The sequence below is a fragment of the Hemiscyllium ocellatum genome, chromosome 24, assembly GCF_020745735.1.
Source record: "Hemiscyllium ocellatum isolate sHemOce1 chromosome 24, sHemOce1.pat.X.cur, whole genome shotgun sequence".
NCBI lineage: Eukaryota > Metazoa > Chordata > Chondrichthyes > Orectolobiformes > Hemiscylliidae > Hemiscyllium > Hemiscyllium ocellatum.
The window spans coordinates 26976870-27000312 of record NC_083424.1 but is presented as its reverse complement, the minus strand read 5'-3'; the positions used below and the strand labels follow the sequence as shown (position 1 = coordinate 27000312).

The 23443-nt window shown below is 41.2% G+C and overlaps 1 protein-coding gene across 8 annotated transcripts in view; it reads left to right on the top strand.

The window, feature by feature from the left end:
- Positions 1–23443, top strand: part of cux2b (cut-like homeobox 2b) — a 327451-nt gene that overhangs the window by 282585 nt on the left and 21423 nt on the right. For 7 of the 8 annotated variants that reach the window (XM_060843611.1, XM_060843609.1, XM_060843612.1 and 4 more), the window contains 5 exons: positions 4099–4767; positions 6566–6667; positions 7187–7944; positions 15632–15788; positions 20899–21177. In XM_060843611.1, the coding sequence (XP_060699594.1) occupies positions 4099–4767; positions 6566–6667; positions 7187–7944; positions 15632–15788; positions 20899–21177 (1965 nt within the window). The remainder of the gene's footprint in view (positions 1–4098; positions 4768–6565; positions 6668–7186; positions 7945–15631; positions 15789–20898; positions 21178–23443) is intronic. The other variant, XM_060843610.1, reaches the window with a different exon arrangement.

The window sequence follows — 23443 nt, the reverse complement described above, 5'->3', positions numbered from 1 at the left end:
ATTTTCCTGTACTATCCCTTAACTGGCCACTCTGCACAATTCAGTAACCAGAGCAAATCATTGTTGTTTAAATTCTACTGACCTTGGAAAAGGTTTTACTGGATAGATATTCTTCCTCATCAAGCTTTCTGCATAATTGACGATGGACACATTATTTCACCTTTCAAAATATTTCTACTGTGTCAACTGTACCCTAACTTCATTATTTTCACCTTCACCTTTCCGTTTATAACAAACCTTGTAGCCCTGTTGCAAAACAGATATTTAAAATACATCAGTTCTGAGGAAAAGTCAAGTTTTGAATCAAAATGATCTGCAAATGTAAATTAAATCTCAATCTAATTAACATAACATGTTAATTCATTATCTCCAACAGCATGACTAATGTACAGATACAGCTGCTCAGTAGTTACCATAAGGAACTCCCTGTTTAAATGTATTAACCAATTGGTAACATTTAAAGACAACTAACTATGTAAGGGAAATAAAACGGAAAACTGCAGATGCTGGAGATCTGAAATGAAAATGGAAATTGCTGGTGAAACCCAGCAGATCTGACGGCATTCGTAGGAAGAAAGCAGAGTTAACATTTTGGATGTGGTGACAGTTCATCAGAACACAGGGGAGGGGGAAAGGAAACCATACTGCTCACAGTAACATTCTAGTGTTATGTATAACTAATAATGTCTCTTTTCTTTCCTCCATTAATTGGTTATAAAACAAATACATTAAATCAAAAGAGCCAAATTCTGTTTTCATTTTATGTCATTCTGCTACATTACAATGATTTTATGAGAATGTATTTGGGGATTCTTTGCTGACCTGAAATACATAGAACTTGTGCTCATCATCAATAGGATGTACCATGTTCACAACAGCAGGGAACATACAGTGTCCGTAATGTCTACTGCCCACTTTAAAGGATAAGACACATGTCTTGTTCAGGATGCGACATTTCACAATAATGACATAGGAACAGAACAGTACTGAACTCAACTGATGATACAATGCTTTTAAGCTGTTCTTTAAAAAGTGAAATCTTAATTGTCCTTTTCAGAAGTTTTGAACTGATGAAGCTGACATCAGGTTAATTTCTTAGAAAATCAAATGGCTGGCAGATAGGGACAAACTTGTTGTATTTATTCCAGATGGATTGTCACCTCAAACCAATGTATTTTCGTTCCCACAAATCAGAAACTGTAGCTATTCCATATCACCGGTTAGAGAGTAAACCTTCACATGTCCTGGGAAGTTCCACCACATGATCCAGAGGAGACTTAAGAATGAATCCTTGGTGCTTTGGCCGAAATGTATTTCCCATCAACAACACTAAAGCAGATTTTCGGTCATAATCACATTGCTGTTTATGGGAACTTGCTGTGTACAAACTGGCTGCTGCATTTCCTATATCACAAAAGTGCTGGCACATCAAGAAATACTTAACTGGCTGTGAAACCCCTTGGGTTGGGAAGTCAACGGTCATGAAACGTGCAATCTATAAAAACAAATTCTTCTTTCTTTCTAGGCTGATTGATTTTGAAACTAATTTGTGTATCAAACAGTGTCCAGCAGATATCCGGAAAGTTTGATTTAAATTAACATTTCCCTGATATTGGTGATTTTTTGATGTAAGGCATATGTAAAGCTATCTCTCGGGGAAGCTGGTTAGTTATTCCAAACGGAGTTACCTGTGTGAAAACAAGTGCATTTTAGATTCACAAAATTAAATATCATAAGTTTTACATAAATAAGGCACACATGAAGCAAAAGTATTTTCTGTTTCCTTCACATATCTGACAAGTTTCCTAAAGAGACAAAATGCTTTTGTGTGCTTAATGAAGATGAACAATATCTGCTGAAGTCACTAGTTTTCTCCTTATTGCACCTTGATAGTAGAGTGACAAGTTTTACATTCCTGTCAGAATTAGTTTGCAACAAACAATTCCAAGAATATTTTCAGAGGCTAATGTAATAATGAATCTTCTTAAAAGAGACATTTATGTGCCCTGCAATTGGAAATATTAAAACAAAATCTCATGGGTTAACATATTAATCAATATTTATTTTAGTTTCATTTTGCAGCCATTTCATGTGGTCTAGATCAAATTTCATAATTGCAAGTGTCCTGAATCTAATCTATTAAGTTTGATGGAGAAGGGAATCTGATTTGGGCTGTGTCTCAAAGGACAATGAAACGGTCGGGGAAGTTGGAGGAGGGGGGAATAACTTGGATATGACCTGGAAACAGGCACAAAGATGTGCCTGTTATGTACATGCTTAACACCAGATTTTTGCATGCTCCTAGCTCTTCGCCTGCTGCTTAATATCAAAGGGTCTGAAACTGTGATTGATTGTCCAGCACAACTGAAAGGCAGCCTTCATCTGTTAACTTGGAGGTTTATTCTAGCTATAACAAATGGTGGAAGTATTTTATAAACTATATTATTGCTATCTTGAGCAATGGCTTAACAAGTGAGAAAGCACGCACCAGTGCTTTCAGACAATGCTCTAGGTGTAAGAAATAAAATCTTGCACTTATAACACACAGTGTTCACCATCACGGATGTCTCAAAGTGCTTTACAGCCAGTGAACTGCTTTGGAAGTGTTGTCTCTGAAATTCAGCAGTTAATTTTGCAGACACTGAACTCACACAAACAGCAGTGTGATAATTACCAGATAATTTGTTTCTAAATGTTGATTAAGGGTTAGATATTGGCCAGGACTGGAGATAACTTCCCTGCTCTGCTTCAAGACAGTGGAGAAAGTGAGGTCTGCAGATGCTGGAGATCAGAGCTGAAAATGTGTTGCTGGAAAAGCGCCGCAGGTCAGGCAGCATCCAAGGAACAGGAGATTCGACGTTTCGAGCATAAGCCCTTCTTCAGGAACCATTCCTGAAGAAGGGCTTATGCCCGAAACGTCGAATCTCCTGTTCTTTGGATGCTGCCTGACCTGCTGCGCTTTTCCAGCAACACATTTTCAGCTGCTTCAAGACAGTGTCAAGACACCTGTTTACATCCAATAGAGCAGGCTGATGGGAGCTTGGTTTAACATGAAACACAGTATCGATGCAGCAGTCCCTCCATGCCACGCTGCAGGATCACCTTAAATTATTGTGCTCCAACTTGGAACAGCATTTGAACTGAGAATCTGGTGACTCAGGAGAAAGTGAGCCACAGCTCTCACATCAGAAGTACAAAAGAGGAAAGAGATACAAGAAAGCTTTTGTTTACAAGGAGTTTGAGGAATTATAGAATCCTAAAATTTTACAGCACTTCTACAGCACTCAATCCATCATGTCTGTCCCACCTCTCAAAACCACTACCCAGTGGGTCCCATTCTCCATTCCTATCTCTGTAGTCTTCTAAATACATCCGTTTCAAATATATATCCAGCTCCTTTTTGAAACCTCCTGTAGAATCTGTCTCCACCACTCTCCCAGGCAGTGCATTCCAAATCCTAACTCAGTGAATAACATTGTTTCTCCTCATCTCACTCTGAGCTCTCTTGCTGACAATCCTGAAGTTATGACACTTCTAGTTACTGACACACCAAACAGTGAAATCAGAACATCTTTCTCTACCCTGTCAAAAGTTTTCATAATTTTAAACACCTCAGTGAGGTCACCTCTTAATCTTCTCTGCTCCAACGAGAATAAGGCCAATTTTTCTAATCTTTGTAATCTTCTAATTCTTGGTGCCATTCTAGTAAATCTCCTTTGCATTCTCCCCAGAGTTTTAATACCCATCCTTAAATGAATTGCCTAGAACTGAGCACGATATTCCAAATATGGTCTGACTGATGATTTGTAGAAGTGCAGTGTTAGTTCCTTTCACTTTATGCATGGTGCCTGAGTGAGGGTTGTAGTAGTATGCGACCACTGAAAGACCCCACTCAGTACCCTACCGTCTCAACTTCACACAAAAACTATTGGAAATACCACCCCTACTTGCTGAACTCCTGCTGTGAATTAAATTCTAAACAGAGTAGCACATCTATGATATATCTCTGCAAGTTAAATAGCTGTGTGTATGCTTTTTATAGAGCTATTTGTGCCACAGAATAGAACAATTTGATCAAAACACTTCTGTATTCTGCAGATGAGGAGCAACCTGAAGAGAACTCCGTGAAAGACACTCTGAGCATTGTGAAAGACACCTTAAGCACAGAGCGCCCTTCACCTTCTCCTCTGCCAGTGCCACATTGGTCAGGAGACGAGCAAGCCTCTCCAAAGTCCGTACCAGCACATGGCTCAGCCCGAGGATCGGAAATATCTGGAGCATTTCCTGTCTCTCCATTCACTTTGGTAAAAACAAACGAGAAACCCTGTGTAGAGCCACTGCACCATAAACCCGTGATGTCACCCCTTTACACAAAGGAAGCTGCAAGTACAGTCGTTTACCCAACTGCACTCTACTCTGCCAAGGGAGCGTTAATTGTTGGGAACAGTTCCAATAACTCTGAGGCAGTTCCACCGAGTGACCATTCAGAAAGCAGCAGTTCGAGTGGTGCCGATGAAGAACATCTGGAGACAGCTGAAATTGCTTTTCAGGTTAAAGAGCAACTGCTAAAGCACAACATTGGACAACGTGTGTTTGGACACTACGTCCTGGGATTATCACAAGGATCCGTTAGTGAGATTCTTGCCAGACCCAAACCATGGCATAAACTTACTGTTAAAGGAAAGGAGCCTTTTATTAAAATGAAGCAGTTTCTATCTGATGAGCAAAATATCCTTGCTCTTCGAACAATTCAAGTGCGGCAAAGAGGTATATAATCCAGACGATAAAACAAGGTTTCTTTTGTAATTTAACTTAGGAAGAAAAAAGCAAAGAGTTTGATTGGTGCTCCAGTAGTTCATTGCTGTAATGGACAGTTACTACATGGAATGATGACAATTCAAATCACCCTAATATGTAAAGGAATCCGAGATACCCATCTCAATCCAGACACTGGGGGGAGGGGCGAAGGAAGGAATATCATGTGACCTTGACGTCAAGCAGATTCTTGGCAGCATTAAAGGTTCATGACAGAGACTGGGGATACAATTGTTTTCCACTCTGTCAGTGTAAATGGAGGAGTGAGAGATTATGCCTTAATGAAGATAAACCCAGCTAAAGATAGAGTAATATGTAGCGTGTTATCTTAATTAACCGTTTGCTTAATTTACATCTTTTAATTCCTAACTTTTAATATATGAAGTCTGAAGAGGAGGTAACTTTTTTAAAGAACGTGGTCATGCATGAAATGTGGGTGTTGCTGACTAGGCCATCATTTATTGTCCATTCCTAATTGCCTACTGGACAGATAACAGTCTACCACTTTGCTGTGAGTCTGGGATCACATGTAGTCTAGATTAGAGTGGTGCTGGAAAAGCACAGCAGGTCAGGCAGCATCTGAGGAGCAGGAAAATCGACATTTCGGGCAAAAGCCCTTCATCAGGAATAGGGGCAAGGTGCCTGCAGGGTGGAGAGATAAATGAGGGGGGTGGTGGGGAGAAAGTAGCATAGAGTACAATAGGTGAATGGGGATGGGAGTGGAGGTGATAGGTCAGAGAGGAGGGTGGAGTGGATAGGTGGAAAGGAAGACAGGCAGGTAGGACAGGTCATGGGGACAGTGCTGAGCTGGAAGGTTGGAGCTGGGGTGAGTTGGGGGAAGGGATAATGAGGAAACTGGTGAAATCCACATTGATGCCTTGGGATTGAAGTGTTCCGAGGCAGAAGATGAGGCGTTCCACATGTCGGGGTCACATGTAGGCCAGACCAGGTAAGGACGGCCGTTCCCTTTCCTAAAGTATATTTGTGAACCAGATGCGTCTTCCTGACATTCGACAATGACGGTCATCATTAGATTCTTAATTCCAGATTTCTTTTTGAATTCTAATTTCCACCATCTGATATAGCAGGTTTTGAACCTGGATCTCCAGAACATTAGCTGAGTTTCTGGATTAATAATCTAGCAATTATACTCCTGGGCTATATCTAACCCAAGGCTATCAATTCCCAATGCCTATTGCTTTTAGATAGATTAAGATGAGACCTAAAAAGGTAATCATGTCTAATTCTCTTGTTTGCATGAAACGTCTGTGCACTGCATTCTATGACAACATTGTACCCTTCCATGTGACACTTTCAGAACCAGCCTTTCACAATAACCTCTGCAGCTCAGTTAAAAACTCAACTGATGTGATTTCCAGATGAGAGCCGGATGCTCATTTAACATGAGCTTAGGGAACATTCAAGTATCCAAACAATATGAAGCATAGTCAGGGAAACAAGAAAAACAAATATTAGACAGATTAATATTTAAACACTGTGCTGAATAATGTGTGATAAATCAATGGAGGGTATTCTGAGATATTGAGGTAATGAACTTAACTCTTGACCTATATGACCCAATTCAAGTCAAATGGAAGTACTGATAAGATCATGCTGCTTGTTAATTTTGTTTCAGTGTTTTCTCTAGCTCCCATATGTTGTAACACGCAGAGTACCATTTATGAAGATATTAGGGCTTATTGTCAGAAACATTTTTGAAGTGTTCACTGTTGTGCGTGTTTCATTTCAGGGAGTATAACTCCTAGGATTCGGACTCCAGAGACTGGTTCAGATGAGGCAATTAAAAATATTCTGGAGCAGGCAAAAAAAGAGCTTCAGACTCAAAAATGTGGTAGGTATTAAAAGCCAGCCTGACTGTACTTAAAAATAAGATTAGCAGCTGTCTGTTGGGGTTCAGGCATGCAGATCATTCAACTTGACTGCAGAAGGTATCCTTTTAGAGAATTTCACCAATTACATATTCACAGCCTAAATATTTAACCCTAAATTTTTGTGTTTCTTGGAGCTGTAATGAGAAGTGTCATCTGATTTCTGAACGCAAGGCATGAAGTACAGATTTAAGACTATAATTGGATTTTGTCCTCAGGAATGAGTTGAACCAGGAGGGCTCAAATGTGCTAATAATTACCTAGTTCTTTCTGTATAAAACATTTTTGTACAGCTTTAAAAAGCACTTTAAACATCAACATGATGTATCCACAGTTCCTTTGTCTGTTGAGAAAATTTGTTTCTATTTTATGTAAAATATGGATTTCTAACTTCCCAAAACAAAGGAATGCAATGGTTTCATATTTGTGTTATAGAATGCTTTCAAATAGCCTGACTTTATTCATTTATATTTTATTTTCAGTTGAATCGAAAAGCTCTCCATTGCCTATATGCAGTACAAGTTCCAGCAGTAGTGCTGGTTCTGATGAAGCAATTCGATCCATCCTGGAGCAGGCCCGAAGAGAGATGCAAGCCCAACAGCAAGTCCTGTTGGAAATGGAGACCAACAGCAACAACAACACAATGCCAACTCCCCACGTAGAAACTTTACCAGCTACAAACAAAATCCCTCTTTCCTCATACATCAAGCAAGAGGAAGGCATGGCAACGAGAAGTTCGCAGACTCCTCTCAGTGTTGTATCACCTGCGGCCTTTGTACAGAACATAATACGAAAGGTGAAATCTGAAATTGGTGATGCTGGATCGTACTTTGACCAGCACTGGGCCACTGAGAGAAATATGGCTCATAGATTGTATGCTTCAGTATCACCATCACCATCATCCTCTTCGTGTGGTTCTTCAGGGACAGGGAATGTAAGACAGTGGCGAGCTGAACCTAGTGACAACAGCAAAAATGGTGAGGAACATTCATTTGGTGTTGAAGGTACTCACAAACTTACAGATATAAAATCTGAGGGCAGTCCGGACTCGCAAAATATTGGCCAGCTTTCTGTATTCCCTACGTATGTCCCACGTTCGCTGAAACCAACGGTTCCTCCATTGACTCCAGAACAGTATGAGATGTACATGTATCGGGAAGTGGACACTATAGAGCTGACTAGACAAGTTAAAGAAAAACTGGCAAAAAATGGAATCTGTCAGAGGATCTTTGGTGAAAAGGTAAGAGACAGGGTGAGGAAATAATCCAAATCCAAAATACATTACTTGAGCGCAGCAAAATGAAAAGAGCTCTCAAAATTTCCAAGAAGCAGTTTGACTTCTTGAATGATTTTTTTAAAAAATTGTTCATGGGATATGGACGTCATTGGCTAGGCCATCAAGTATTGCCCATCCCCAGTTGCCCTTCAGAGGGTTGTAGTGAGCTATCTTCTTGAACCACAGCAGTCCAGTGGGATGTAGGATCGAGCACAGGATTTCAGCCCTGCAAAGGAACTTTGCTATAGTTTCAAGTCAGGCCAGTGTTTGACTAAAAGGGAAACATCTCCTTCCTTTGTCCTTCACGGTGGTCGAGGTCATAGGTTTGGAAGCTGATGTCATAGGAGTTTGAATGTACTTCTGCATTACACCTCGTAAATGGTACATACTGCAGTCACTGGGGCAGAGGGATTGACTGTTGAAGGTGCGGCACGAGGCACCAGACAAGTAGTGGCTTTGGCTTAGATGGTATTAAGTTTTGGAGGTGTTGGAGGTGGACCCATCCAGGCAAATGCAGTAGAGTACAAAGATGCAAAACAAACCTTTCAGATCAACAATTCTGAATAACTGTCGTCTTTCTCAAGTGCTCCAATGCATCATCGATTCTTTGGCAACTTGTCCGTTGCAATAAATCATGGAAGGGACACAGTGAGACTTACCTTGGATGTACACATACCCATGAACTGTTAGTAGAGATGGCAGCAACATATCAGTCTAGTATTCAATTGTTTGTGTTTGATTATATATATATATTTGTTAGCTATCCTCTGTGTGCAATTTGTCAAGCCTGGGTATGGCTACAGCATAAAACAGAAACTTAAGATGAAAGAAGTAGATGGAATCATGAGAATGGAAACATTTAAAGAACACAATGAATACAACTCCCGTTTGGATGTAGAAAATGGTATTATCTCTGCCTACCTCTGAGCTGTAAAACACAACAATTGGTTTCAATTTTCACAATTAATTTCCATTTCCTGGCCCTAGAACTTCTTCTTGTACTAGAAGAGCAACCAGGGGATCAACAGATTTCAGTGTTCAAGACCTGCTATTAAAATGTATCAGAGCGGAAAGCCAGTGTACATTTGAGCAACTCACATCAGGCACGTCTACATTAGGCAGGAATGAGTGCTGTCGAAAAACACTTTGGTGTGATGACCGGGTGATGTATATTCTGCCTTCGAGCTCATCATGGTTAGATACCTTCAAATATTGTGGAGGTTTCCATTGGTTCCTGACACTGTGTGTAGTTTAAAGGAGAAAGTGTAACTTGTTTTTAAATGCAAGCACTTTGCAAAGTTGGTGTGCAGGTTGTTGAAGAAGAGGACATCATTGATTCGACATGTGAAGGAACCTCTTCCCGGGGGTGAGGGAAAGCTCATGGGCAGTAAATGCTCCCATCATCATGCTTCATAATTTTTTCTCATTCCTACAGCAGACCCTTTTCAGGTTTGTGATGACATCATTATTTCTAGCTTTGGGAATGTTTATAGTTCCAGTGCACGACAACATGGACAACCTCATGCTCTGTGTAGCAAAAGGCAAAAGCCTTTTTGGGGTGTGCCTTTTTGATTATATGAACACACATGGACACCCACCTCAAAACACTCCCAAGCACCCACACATCCCAAAACACACATCGAACATGTGCACACCCACATACCCCAAAACACACTGAACACACAAACACACCCCAAAACACACACCGAACATGCAAATATACCGCCCCAAAGCACACACCGAACACGCACATACACACCTGAAAACACACACCGAACATGTGCACACCCGCGCACCTTAAAACACATACTGAACACACACGCACTTACACCCACACAAACACACATCGAACACGCATCTACACCCCCCCAAAACACACACCGAACGTGTGCACACCCGCTAACTTAAAACACACATGCACATACACCCCTCCCCCAAAACACACTCTGTACATGTGCATGCCTGCATATGCCTGGACACACACGCACATGCACACCCCAAAACATACACCGAACAGCAAGCACATACACACCCCACTCAAAACGCACATCGAACACACACACACACACACACACACACACGGCACATGCACATCCCAAAACATACACCAAACCCGCACACACCCCAAAACACATTTACACCCACACAAACACACATCGAACACGCACCTACACCCCCCCCAAAGCACACACCGAACATGTGCACACCAGCACATGTCAAAACACACTGAACACGCATGCACATACATTCCCCCAAAGCACACACCGATCACACACATACACCCTCCCAAAACAGATTGAACGTGCACACCCGCATATGCCAAAACACACACTGAACACATATGCAGATACACCCCCAAAACACACATTGAACGCGCACATACACACCTCAAAACACACACTGAACATGTGCATACCCGCACACCTCAAAACACAAATGCATATACACCCCTCCCCCAAACACACACTGTACATGTGCATGCCTGCATATGCCTGGACACACACGCACATGCACACCCCAAAACACACACCGAACACGCATGCATACACACACACACACCCACCCTAAAACACACGGAACACCCTCATACCCCAAAACACACACTGAACACGCATGCACGTACACACCCCTAAACACACCAAACACACACACACCCCACCCAAAATGCACATCGAACACACACACACACACACATATACAGCACATGCACACATTCCAAAACATACACCAAACCCGCACACACTCCAAAACACACACTGAACATGCACACACCCACACACCCCAAAACACACGCGCACACACACACCAAGAATGGTCCACACATACACACCCCAAAACACACACTGAACATGCATGCATGTACACACCCCAAAACATACCAAACACGCACACACCCCACCCAAAACGCACATTGAACACACACACACACACTCACACACCCAGCACATGCACACATCCCAAAACATACACCAAACCCCCACACATCCCAAAACACACACTGAACATGCACAACCCACACACCCCAAAACACACGCGCACACACACTCAGAATCACCCATGCATACAAATCCCAAAACACACACTGAACATGCATGCACGTTCACACCCAAAACACACACTGAACATGCACACACAGACACACATACACCCTAAAACACACACCGAACATCTGTACACCCCAAAACACGCACTGGACAAGCACGCACCTCACCCAAAACGCACAATGAACACACACACACACAGAGCACATGCACATGCCCCAAAACATACACCAACCCGTGCACACCCCAAAACACACACACTGAACACGCACACACCCACACACCCCAAAACACACACGCTCACACACACCCAGAATTGCCCACACATACACATTCCAAAACACGCTCAAAATTGCCCACACGTTCACACCCAAAACACACACTGAACATGCACATACACACATCCTAAAATACACACTGAACACCCGCACACCCCAAAACACACACTGAACATGCACACACATCCCTAAAACACACATTGAACATGCACACACACGCACCTAAAACACACACTGAACACGCACACCCCAAAACACACACTGAACACGCATGCACGTACACCCCAAAACACACCGAACATGCACACACCCCAAACCATACACCAAACCCGCGCACACCCCAAAACACAAGCACACATACACACCCAGAATCGCCCACATATACACATCCCAAAACACACACTAAACATGTACACACATACACACTCTGAAACACACTGAACACGCACACACACATACTCCAAAACACAGTGAACACGCACACCCATATTCACCCAAAAACACACACTGATCACACGTGCACATACACACTCGAAAACACATGCCAAACAAGCATGTGCACAGACACACGTGTATATATATAGCCCCAAAACACAAACATCCACAAGTACGCACATGCACACTACTGTAGTCAGTGACACAGATAAGACGCAAGAATGTTCCTTATTTACCAGATTTTGGGAAATTAAGGAGTAATGTCATGCTCCCTGCAATGACACATTAATTCCCCAGTTGCATTTATAGACAAAACCAAAGAGTCACAGCCACAAAAATCTCTTGAAGTGGACAGTATCAGTGCCCCAGTGTGGAAATCAAGCCTAATCATTCAATGGTGGAAAATAGCAAAGTTCAACAGTGAATGGATACGAAGCTGGTCAACAAGACTATAATTTCAGACAGCTATCTCCTTCATTCAATCCATCAGAATCATTACATTACTCCACAAAGCTCAACACATGACCGAGTTATTTTCAGAAAACAGGAGTAAAGTGAACCTGATATCTTACATCTTTTGTTACTGATGAAGGTGTGTTTCAAAGCCACAGAGTGTCCAGTGAGCTACGTTCAAGCATACATCACGTCCAGACATTGAGGACTTGTTCAGCCTCTTTGACAATACTGTCCATGGAGGGGAGGAAGCAGAACATGATCAGTTGTTATCAGCAAGAATTGCTCAACTCAGTGGTCATACAACAAATAATATTGAATGTGTTAGACACAAATACACAATCTCTGCTCGTCCTCACGTTTCAATCACATGTAAAATGTATGTCACTACAGCGGCAGCAGGAAGTGCAATTCGAGCTGTAGTCTTGCATACATTAAAAGAAGCAAAAGACCAATTGCTTGACATCATGGCAATTGTTGGAAACTGACTTAAATACTCTTGTGAACTGCAGGAAACACCAGCCTATATTTACATTTGTGAACATTATAGATCTCTATTGTAAACAGTCACTCTCCATTCCAATTATCAAGAACTGTTAGTTTCGTCAGGATCCAATCATTAACCTCAACGTATTTTCAAATGGGCAGATCATCTTCATCAGTACAAGTTAGAGGATGAATATCTCAAGTTTCTTTTAGCTGACTAGCTGATATGCCTCGCCTCGTTACTGTCACAGGCAGTATTAGCAATGGTGAAGCAACAGGCAACGTTGCAGTGGTTTCACATACAGCCATAATTCTCGTTACTTAAGAAAGGTTGAAGGCAGAATCAGTAATCCAGTACCTAAAAATCAAATGGCCCTGCAAAATGAAGAAAGAGCTGGTCCGGTAATACAGATCATGCAAGGGCTTGTATTGTTTGGTGACAACTATATTGCGTATAGAACATGAAAAGTTTTCAGGAAAACTCTACAGCAAAGTGTTTTGCATCTTGCTGATGAGAGGCATCCAGGTGTTGCAATGATGATTCAATCAAACAGTCTAGTGGCCAGCAATATATCACACATGGGAAAGTTAATTCGGAATTGTGTTGCATTTATACTCAGTGAGAGATTCTTATCCCATGTCCTGTATCTCTACAACAGTGTCCATAGCCAACAAAACCATGGCAACAACTCCCAAGTAGATGATTTGATGATTCTGGAGAAGTGCAAGAGCCCCTAGCAATCCACATTTTTTTTTCGCTTGTTCATGGTGAATATCGCAAATGATAGTAAATCACTAAACAGATTCCACCACAGTCATTGACATTGTTGTCTCGTCGTTTACAAGCTAGGGTCTGCCTGAGGCTATCATTACAGGCAATCGACTGCTGTTTGTTTCCAGTCTGTTCAGAGTTCCTAGCAAGCTCCAGAATTCGCTACAATCTGGCATTGTGATACCACCCGCAGTCAAATGGTGGCATCAAGCAATTCCGCAGAGGGATCTAGGACAAGCTGAGAGCTATTATTGCCTGAGAGAAAATTCAGATCCTACTCTTAACTAGAGAGACACCAGTCAAACTTATGATTGGCCATAACATTTGATTGCCACTGACTATTAAGCCATCACTGCTTGACAATATGTGTGAAGAAATAATGCAGTAACAAGGTAAACAAAGTTAAAAATCACACAACACCAGGTTATAGTCCAACAGATTTTATTGGAAGCACTGGCTTTCAGAGCACTGTTCCTTCATCAGGTGGTTGAAAGAGCAGTGCTCCAAAAGCTAGTGCTTCCAATTAAACCTGTTGGATTATAACCTGGTGTTGTGTGATTTTTAACTTTGTACACCCCAGTCCAACACCGGCATTTCCAAAAGGTAAACAAAAGCTTAGTTCAACAAGTGATTTGGATTTGGAGACTGGATTCACATCAAATGACTAAATCATGACTACAAACTCTCTATCATCTCTATCAGGAGAAATCAAACAGTTGTTTAATACCAATGCTTATCTGTTAAATAACAACACCAGAAGGAATGCAGCAAGCAGACCAGGATATTTTCCTTTTCTAATGAGTGACTGCCAAATTGATTGTCCACCTCATGAAGCTGATCACATGGAACCACAACGTCAGGCCCAAAAACAACCTTCACATCTCAAACACTATTCTCTACTTAGTAAAAAATGATATATTATCTGTACAGTGTTTAAGTTGGTTTAGGTTGAAATTAGGTCCTTTAATTCTACAAGGGAGAAAAGGTGTCATGTTCATTTGTTTAGTGTTTGATTATGTGTGCATGCTGTTCCTCAAGCCTGGGTATGGTTGCAAAGTGAAATCAAAACTAAACTGAAGGAAGCAGCTGGAAGCATGAGAGACTTTCATCTTGGGAAGACAAGTCATGTCCTGCGTGTTTGTCTTCCAGTCACCTCCAACAGTATCAGATTCCACGCAGCCTTGTCATCTGCAGTTCCACTTGTGCACTGCTGTTGGACACGAAGCGATGACAAATCTTTTGGGCTTGACAACGTGAATCCTCAGAGTTTAAAAGAGGGAACGTTGGAGGTTCTGCTTTTGGGCTTTTGAGCAGAGAAAAGCAAATGGTAGGAACATGAAGAACACAGCCTCAGCTTCTGGAAGTGACTTCCAGAGGTGAAGCTGTTCTTCCGGCTCCCAGCTGTGATACTTTCATGAACATTTTGTGGGCTAGGGCTATCTATTGTCCAGACCCAAGACAAATGTGGGAAGAACAACGGCAAAAATAAAGTCCACTTCTAATTAAAATAAGCAAGAACTGCACCTGAATATGATAGATATCGAGAGAATTGGATTAGTTAGATTATCGGTGTTTTTGCTTCACCAGTGACTTGTTAAACATACTCTGGATTATGGTTGAATCTCATTAATTACTTTGAAAAAAATCAGGTTGACTAAATTGGCTTTCAATGTGTAGATTTCTCTGATTTTCAGAAGTTGCAGTTTCTAATCAATGTATGAGGCCTTTACAGCTACCAAAAGAAAAAAAACATTGTTCCAATGCTGCACCACATTGAATTCTACTGAGGTGTGAAAGAGTTTTTTTAATGCTTCTGCTTCTCACTGGTCGCCTTGAAGCATCAACTAATAAACTTGTCCAAATCCACTACTTTTAGTAATGTGTCTTTAGTGTAATATAAAGCAAATGCACTTGTTGCAAAATTATGAAGGAAGTTCATTTGTCAGAAGCTATACATCCATAAGTGGATTTTCTATAACATCTGTAGTATGATGAGTATTAATAAAATCCATTTGTGTGCTGCATTTTGACAGTAACATTGACAGAGAAGTGGTGATGCTACTGTCCTACAAAATAATTAGTCCTGTGCAACATGTTACCATGTCGATAGAGTAGATTTGTTCTTTGCAGGACAGAATGAAAGATTGGAAAATAATTGGGTTTCTTCTCATTGTTGCCTCTGTCAGGTGCTGGGTCTATCCCAGGGGAGTGTGAGTGATATGCTTTCTCGACCTAAGCCATGGAGTAAGCTAACTCAGAAAGGTCGCGAGCCTTTTATCCGCATGCAGCTGTGGCTCATTGATAAGTTAGGCCAGAGTACCCACCCTCCCCAACCTATACAAGGTAAGGGACCATTTTCATTTATTTTATTTGCAATATACATAGAAACCATAAATGTACAGTCACTTGATCTTTAGTCCACATATCCTAGATACGTTCTCTCCCTAATTCTAACTTGACACTTCAGGTTTTCATGAAGTATCAGTTGTTTCTCTTTCAGTGGTTTAATTGGTTTTCCTTGATTCCCCACGGCTTTAAAACGGAACCTTTTGCCCTTGCAAATGATGTGACAAAATATGACCACCCCACCCGTCCCTTGTAAACTGTATTTTGGATGTCCTACGCTGCTACATTCTCATTGAGTCAGTGTGACAGAGAAGCAAATTTACCCCCCGAGTTTGTGATAAAAGTTGTTGTTTACCATTCCAGAATGCAATGTACCGACTTGCACAATAGCGAAAATGTACGTAATCAATCATTCATGTCCTGAGGGGTTTAATTGACATTTTGATTTTTCTGATGAAGTAAAGATTAACAGTAAATTCCACTGCAAGAAATCTGATACAGCATTTCCAACAAACCTTCTATGTCTGGGTTGCACAATCCTTTATTGCTTCCCAGTCAGGATTCCAAAACGACTTGAACAGGAAAACCATTTTCAGATCTAGTTTACATTTTAACATTAACCATGAAACATAATTGACTCATATCAATATGAACGCTGGCAGAGGCAGAAAGGCAAGACCTGATGAACATGTCCTTCACGATTCTCCAACATTAAAGTTAGCCATTTAGCATGTAACCTCAATTAAAACACACATGCATTGGCACAAGATCAGATAAGTGCATAGAGATGCAAGGTGTCACCTAAGATTTGTATCAAAAAGTGACATGTATCCCTGCTATCAGAAGGATGTAGTGAAACTTGAAAGTGTTCAGAAAAGATTTGCAAGGATGTTGCCAGGGTTGGAAGGTTTGAACTAAAGGGATAGATTGAATAGGTTGGGGCTATTCTCCCTGGAGCGTCGGAGGCTGAGGGGTGACTGTACAGAAGGTTATAAAATCATGAGGAGCATGGATAGGGTAAATAGCCAAGGTCTTTGCCCCAGGGCAAAACTAGAGGGCATAGGTTTAAGGTAAAAGGGGAAACATTTAAAAGGAACCTAATGGGTAACTTTTTCACGCAGCGGATGGTGTGTGTCCAGAATCAGCTGCCAGAGGATGTGGTGAAAGCTGGTACAGTTACAACATTTAAAACATATCTGGATGGGTATATGAATAGGAAGGGATATGGGCTAAATGCTGGTAAATGGGACTAGATTAGGTTAGGATATCTGGTCGACATGGACGAGTTGGACCGAAGGGTCTGTTTCTATGCTGTACAGCTCTGTGACTCTATGACTGTATGACTCAAATTCACATGTTTCAACAATCTTCGGATGTTCTAATCAACATCTTTTGATTAGAAATTGAAAAGCATGGTACTTAGTTTCTAATTCTTCCTTGATGGAATAGGTGCAAGGGGGTCAGACGGAAGAGACTGCAAGTTGAGAGGGTAATGGAGGGGAAGGCTGAAAATGGGGGAGAGGGTGGTGTAAGTCTGGGAGTGGGAAGAAGAAGAATGCAAGTGTTGCAGAATGAGACTACAAGGTGCAGGTGTAGGAGAAGGAGGCTGCAAAGAGAGAAACCAGTTTAAACCCCTCAACAAAAGAACACTTAACTGGGAACCAGGGAATCTTGAAATTGCTGCAGTGATGAATTCCTTGTAAATGAGTGTGGAATCTCTAGATTAAGGCTAAATGTATATTCAATATCCACTAGGGAGCAAATATGTAGTGGATGCTGTTCTAATATGCAATGTGTCAATTGTTAGATTTAAACCTGAGGTGGAGTAAAATTAGTATTTACTGCCTGGTTAAATTGTACCAGCTTTGTGTATAAGCAATGGGAATCCATTAGATGTGACTTCAGTAGTCCGAAGCAGGTGAGTTCATAGAGTCATAGAGTCCAACCCGTCCATGCCGACCAGATATCCCAACCCAATCTAGTCCCATCTGCCAGCACATGGCCTATATCCCTCCAAACCCTTCCTGTTCATATACCCATCCAGATGCCTCTTAAACGTTGCAAGTGTACCAGCCTCCACCACTTACCATGGCAGTTCATTCCATACACGTACCACCCTCGATGTGAAAATGTTGCCTTTTAGGTCTCTTTTATACCTTTCCCCTCTCACTCTAAACCTATGCCCTCTAGTTCTGGACTCCCCCACCCCAGGGAAAAGACTTTGCCTTTTTACCCTATCCATGCCCCTTGTAGTTTTGTAAACCTCTATAAGTTCACCCCTCAGCCTCCGACGCTCCAGGGAAAGCAGCCCCAGCCTGTTCAACCTCTCCCTATAGCTCAAATCCTCCAACCCTGGCAACATCCTTGTAAATCTTTTCTGACCTCTTTCAAGTTTCACAACATCTTTTCAATAGGAAGGAGACCAGAATGGCACAGTGGCCTAACCAATGTCCTGTACAGCCACAGCATGACCTCCCAACTCCTGTACTCAATATTCTGACCAATAAAGGAAAGCATGCCAAACGCCTTCTTCACTATCCTATCTACCTACAACTCCGCTTTCAAGGAGCTATGAACCTGCACTCCAAGGTCTCTTTGTTCAGCAACACTTCCTTGGACCTTACCATTAAGTGTATAAGTCCTGCTAAGATTTGCTTTCCCAAAATACAGCACCTCGTATTTATCTAAATAAAACTCCATCTGCCACTTATCAGCTCGTTGGCCCATCTGGTCAAGATCCAGTTGTAATCTGAGGTAACCCTCTTCGTTGTCCACTACACCTCCAATTTTGGTGTCACCTGCAAACTTACTAATTGTACCTCTTACGCTCACATTCAAATCAGTTATGTAAATGACAAAAAATAGAGGACCCAGCACCGATCCTTGTGGCACTCCACTGGTCACAGGCCTCCAGTCTGAAAAACAATCCTCCACCACCACCCTCTGTCTTCTACCTTTGAGCCAGTTCTGTATCCAAATGGCTAGTTCTCCCTGTATTCCGTGAGATCTAACCTTGCTAACCAGTCTCTCATGGGGAACCTTGTCGAACGCCTTACTGAAGTCCATATAGATCGCATCTACCATTCTGCCCTCATCAAACCTCTTTGTTACTTCTTCAAAAACTCAATCAAGTTTGTGAGACATGATTTCCCATGCACAAAACCATGTTGACTATCCCTAATCAGTCCTTGCCTTTCCAAATACTTATAGAAGGGTCAGCCAGTAACTTTGTAAAAGAAACTTTTGTTGCTAACGTATGCCAGTTATTTTGTGTCAATTGGAATACTGTGGAGTCAAATGAATTAATACTTTCACGTGTTGTAGTTTTAAGTTAAATGGAGAGCTGATGTTTGAGAATTTTAACGAATTCTTCTAATTCTACTTCTGAGTGAGTGCAGAATCTGCACAGGTGAACAAACATACAGAATGTATTGTTACTACATGACTGCATCACCTCATTCACGAATTGCTGAGAATGAAAAAGTAGTCCCTGAAAATCAACACATAGCTTTCAACAAAATCTTATGAAGAGCCCTCCAAAAATATGTATTTTGATGTAGGGCCAGATTCAAAGACATGGAGCTGTTTGGATAATATGAACAACACAGTTGGACAAAGCTGCATGAGTAAAATATATCAAATTGAAACTTGTTTTCATTAATTTTTATAAAATAAAGGCATAGAGCAAAAGCAAATAAGTTTTCTTGAATCCATATAGAAAAGTTCAACCCATTATGACAACAGGTTTCCAATTCCTTTTACTTCATTGAATGGGGATATTGCTGGCTGTCTCCCTGCGTTGCCCTTAAGAAGGGGGTGATGAGCAGCCCTCTTAAACTGCTGCACTCCTTTTGGTGTAGGGCTACTCTCAATGTCATTTGGATTTTAGGAGGACCTTAAGCGACACTGAGTCATAGAGTCATACAGCACAGAAGCAGACCATTCAGTCCAACCAATTCATGCTGACCACACTTGGTCAAAAGCGGCCTCGATGTCAAGGGCAGTCACTCTCACTTCACCTCTGGAATTCTGCTCTCATGCCTATGTTTGAACTAAGGCTGGAATGTGGTCATGAGCTGAGTGACCCTAATGGAGCCCAAACTCAGAGTAAGTGAGCAAGTCATTGCTAAGCAAGTGCTATTGATGACACTTACCATCACTTTACTAATGATCGAGAGTAGGCTGATGAGGCAGTAATTGGCCAGTTGGATTTGTATTGCTTTTTGTGTAGAGTTAATCAGATTGGCTGGAAGCTGGCATGATGCTAGGGACCTCTGGAGGAGGCCAGAGAATGGACACCAGAAGAATATGAAAGTTCTGTAGTGATTTCAGACTAGGTTTACTATAGTCATTCAGGGGTGAGGGATTACAGAGAGTTTGTTCTCCTCTGAGCCAAGAAGCTTGAAGGGTTTAAAATGTTGATGAGTTTAGATAGAATAAATAAAAAAAAGTTTCCAAAGATCAGTAATCAGATGGCCAGATTAAACGTCGTAAATTGACTTGCAAAAGAACAAAATGTTTACACAGAGTGGTTTACATTAGGAATGCTCTCCTTCCCTGAAATTGTACTGGATACAGTTTCAAATTAGTGTTTGAAAGAAAAATGGGATAAATACTGAGGAAGAGAAAAGGGAAAGAACAAATAGGGAGGAAAGTGGCAGGATTGATGGGCTTGTCTTAGAAAAAACTGGTGCAAAACAGATGGGCGGAATGACCACCTTCTGCACTGCCCTACTCTCATCTGTTTGACTGAAAGCACATCATGAAGGTGTTTTACAGAAGCTGGCAAGGATAAGGAGGAGAGGAGGCATAAAGAGCCCAGAAGCAGGAGAATTACCAAGGCCTAGGAGCTCACTCCCTCGCGTTAACAGCTTCCACCCTGCCGCCACCATCACCCTTCCATCTCTCTCTCCCCACTCCCACACAAACATGCACAAATAGAGCTATATTTGCATCAAATAACTGTTTGGACAGAACATCAGTGACACTTACACATTATTTTTGAGGACAAGCTTATATTTGATTATAAATGTTCATCTTATTTCTTGTAAAGGTGTATTTATGTATGATATTTAATAAATTTTAATTTTCTCTGATTTGACTGAAGCAGCAAATAATGCAGTTCAGGCCAGGTATTCACCGTCCCCTCCACCCAGCCCCACTGACTGTGAGAAGAGCCAGCAGGAACCAGTGTGTGCAGCTCTGGAAAGCACGAAAGAGAACCAGCAACCTGAAAGCCAATCAGCTTCTCACTCACTGAGTGGTAAGAGTCTGTCCAACGGCCAATCACCCACAGGCATACAGGAAATGGTAGCTGTGTCTTCTGAGTTGGACACTTATGCCATCACCAAGAAGGTTAAGGAAGTATTGACGGACAACAACTTAGGTATTGCATATTTTCCAATAACATATATTCAATATAGCTTGTATGTAAAAATTGCATTTTTATAGCGTACAGAGTATGGCAAACCATTTATATTGTCAAACTTAAAATTCCCTTGTAAATTTATTATTTAAGCAAAGTGGAGGTTCAGCAGGAAAAACTTCAGAATTATTAAGAAATTTGGTGGGTTGGTGTTCGGAAAGCTGCAAAATAGGAAGTTCCTATTGTGTCTAAATTATTTGTGTTCATAAATTGAATTCAGAAATTTAGTGCAAAATGATCAAATCCACAGCACAACCTTTTCATGCTAAAACACATGGTTCAGTCTGAGGATGCACCTTGGAAATGAAATAAGTCTCAGTTACTGGCCTTGACTCACCAGTAACCTTAAAGTGTAGGAGTTAGAAAATCACAGCTCCAAGTTTCACTTTGGAGATTTCAGCCATAATCAACTTTAACTCATCAGTTCGCTACTGAGGAGGTACTGCACTGTCAGAGGTACAATCTCTCAGGTGCTCCCAGTAGGAGTATTGCATCTGTTTTGGAACTCTGCTTTAGAAAGGACACAAAGTGGGTTACTAGAGTATTTCTAGTGATGAGGATTATAATTATGAGTTGATGGTGTTATAGTCATCGAATCTCTACAGTTTGGAAGCAGGTCATTTAACACATTGAGTCCACACCAACCTTCCGAAGAGCATCCCACCCAGACCCATTCGCCTATCCAAAGATGATGGAGATTAGAGTTGAGAGTGTGTAGTGGAGAAGACCCAGAGGAAAATGTTTTACTCAATAAGATGTTAGGATTTGAAATATTCTGTCAGGTAAGGTGGTGGTTACAGATTCAGTAATGGCCTCCAACAATTATAAATGATCTAAGGAGAAGAATGTGTACATATATGTAGATTTGTGAATGTGAGTTGTGAATGGGATTAACTGAATAGCTCGTTGAAGAGAAAGCAGGGTTAATGTTTTAAGTCCATGACCTTTCTTCAGAATGCCCTACCTGCTAATGTGGTCAACTCAGCCACATTAGGGAAATTTAAACAATCCCTAGATAAGCACATGGATGATTTTGGGATAGTGTAGGGGGATGCTCTGAGAACAGTTCACAGGTCGGCACAACATTGAGGGCCAAAGGGTCTGTTCTGCGCTGTATTGTTCGATGTTCTATTTTCAGAGCCAATTCTGAAGAAGGTTCACAGGACTCAAAATAACTAACTGTTTTCTCTGTACAGATCCTGCCAAACCTGCTTAGTTTCTCCAGCAATTTGTGTTATTGTTTGTTTCTGATCTTTGTTTACTTTGTTTTTTTATGAATAGCTCTTTGCCTTTGGTTTGGGAATGGATTAGACCACTCCTCATTTAATAATTCAGACAATTGAAGAGATTGTAACTTCTTCCCCATTACCTTTTATAGCAGGCAGAACCTTTGTATGATTACTTTTCCAGTATAATTGTTTATCGACAGAATCTAAGTCAATAACATTTATTTTAAATTTCAGAACATTTTCTATTGTCAAAATAGTGTGTAACTTCTGTTCTTGCAGGTATAATCTTGATTTGAAAATTAATTTAAGTCATGTAGGAGGAAAGATAATGAACAATATTTACATCTCTAAATGTGTGTATAATAAAAGTCTTGTGAATAGTGCACATTTTCTTCAAGAGTCATATTTACTCGCAGCCACACATTCGTTTTTGCACTTTTGTCGATATCCCTATAATTTTAAAAGGTGAGCCTTCCCATGGAGGTTGTTCATACATAATGCATATCATGCATGGAATTACACCTTTTATACAGACACACGTTGTATTGTTACACCTATATTTGGCTTGCAGAAGACAACAAGTGAACAAGTCAGATACATACCAATTAGAAATACCAATTGTGAAGTTGCAACAGCCATGCGTGAATAATGGTCAGTCTAGAAAGGTAAAATCGCCATAGCCACAGAGCACCATTGAAGTGCTGTCACGTTTGAGAGAGAAAACTAGTGGCTTAACCTGAGGTTCACCGTGCCTCGAGCAAGGGGTGAGATTGAGAAGATGGGACCTTCACAGGAACCTCAGCTGGTGCAGGTGTTGAGCCCAAAATGATTAAATCACGTTGTACAAAGTGCTTAAAATACTTCTTAATCCTTTTAATAGGCTCCTCATTAAACTGAGTGCAAATAGGAGTAATGAATTGGCTAAAAATGTAAGAATAAACCTATTATTTGAAGGGCCATTACCTATGGCTTCTAGGCACATTTATGGTGGACAGCAA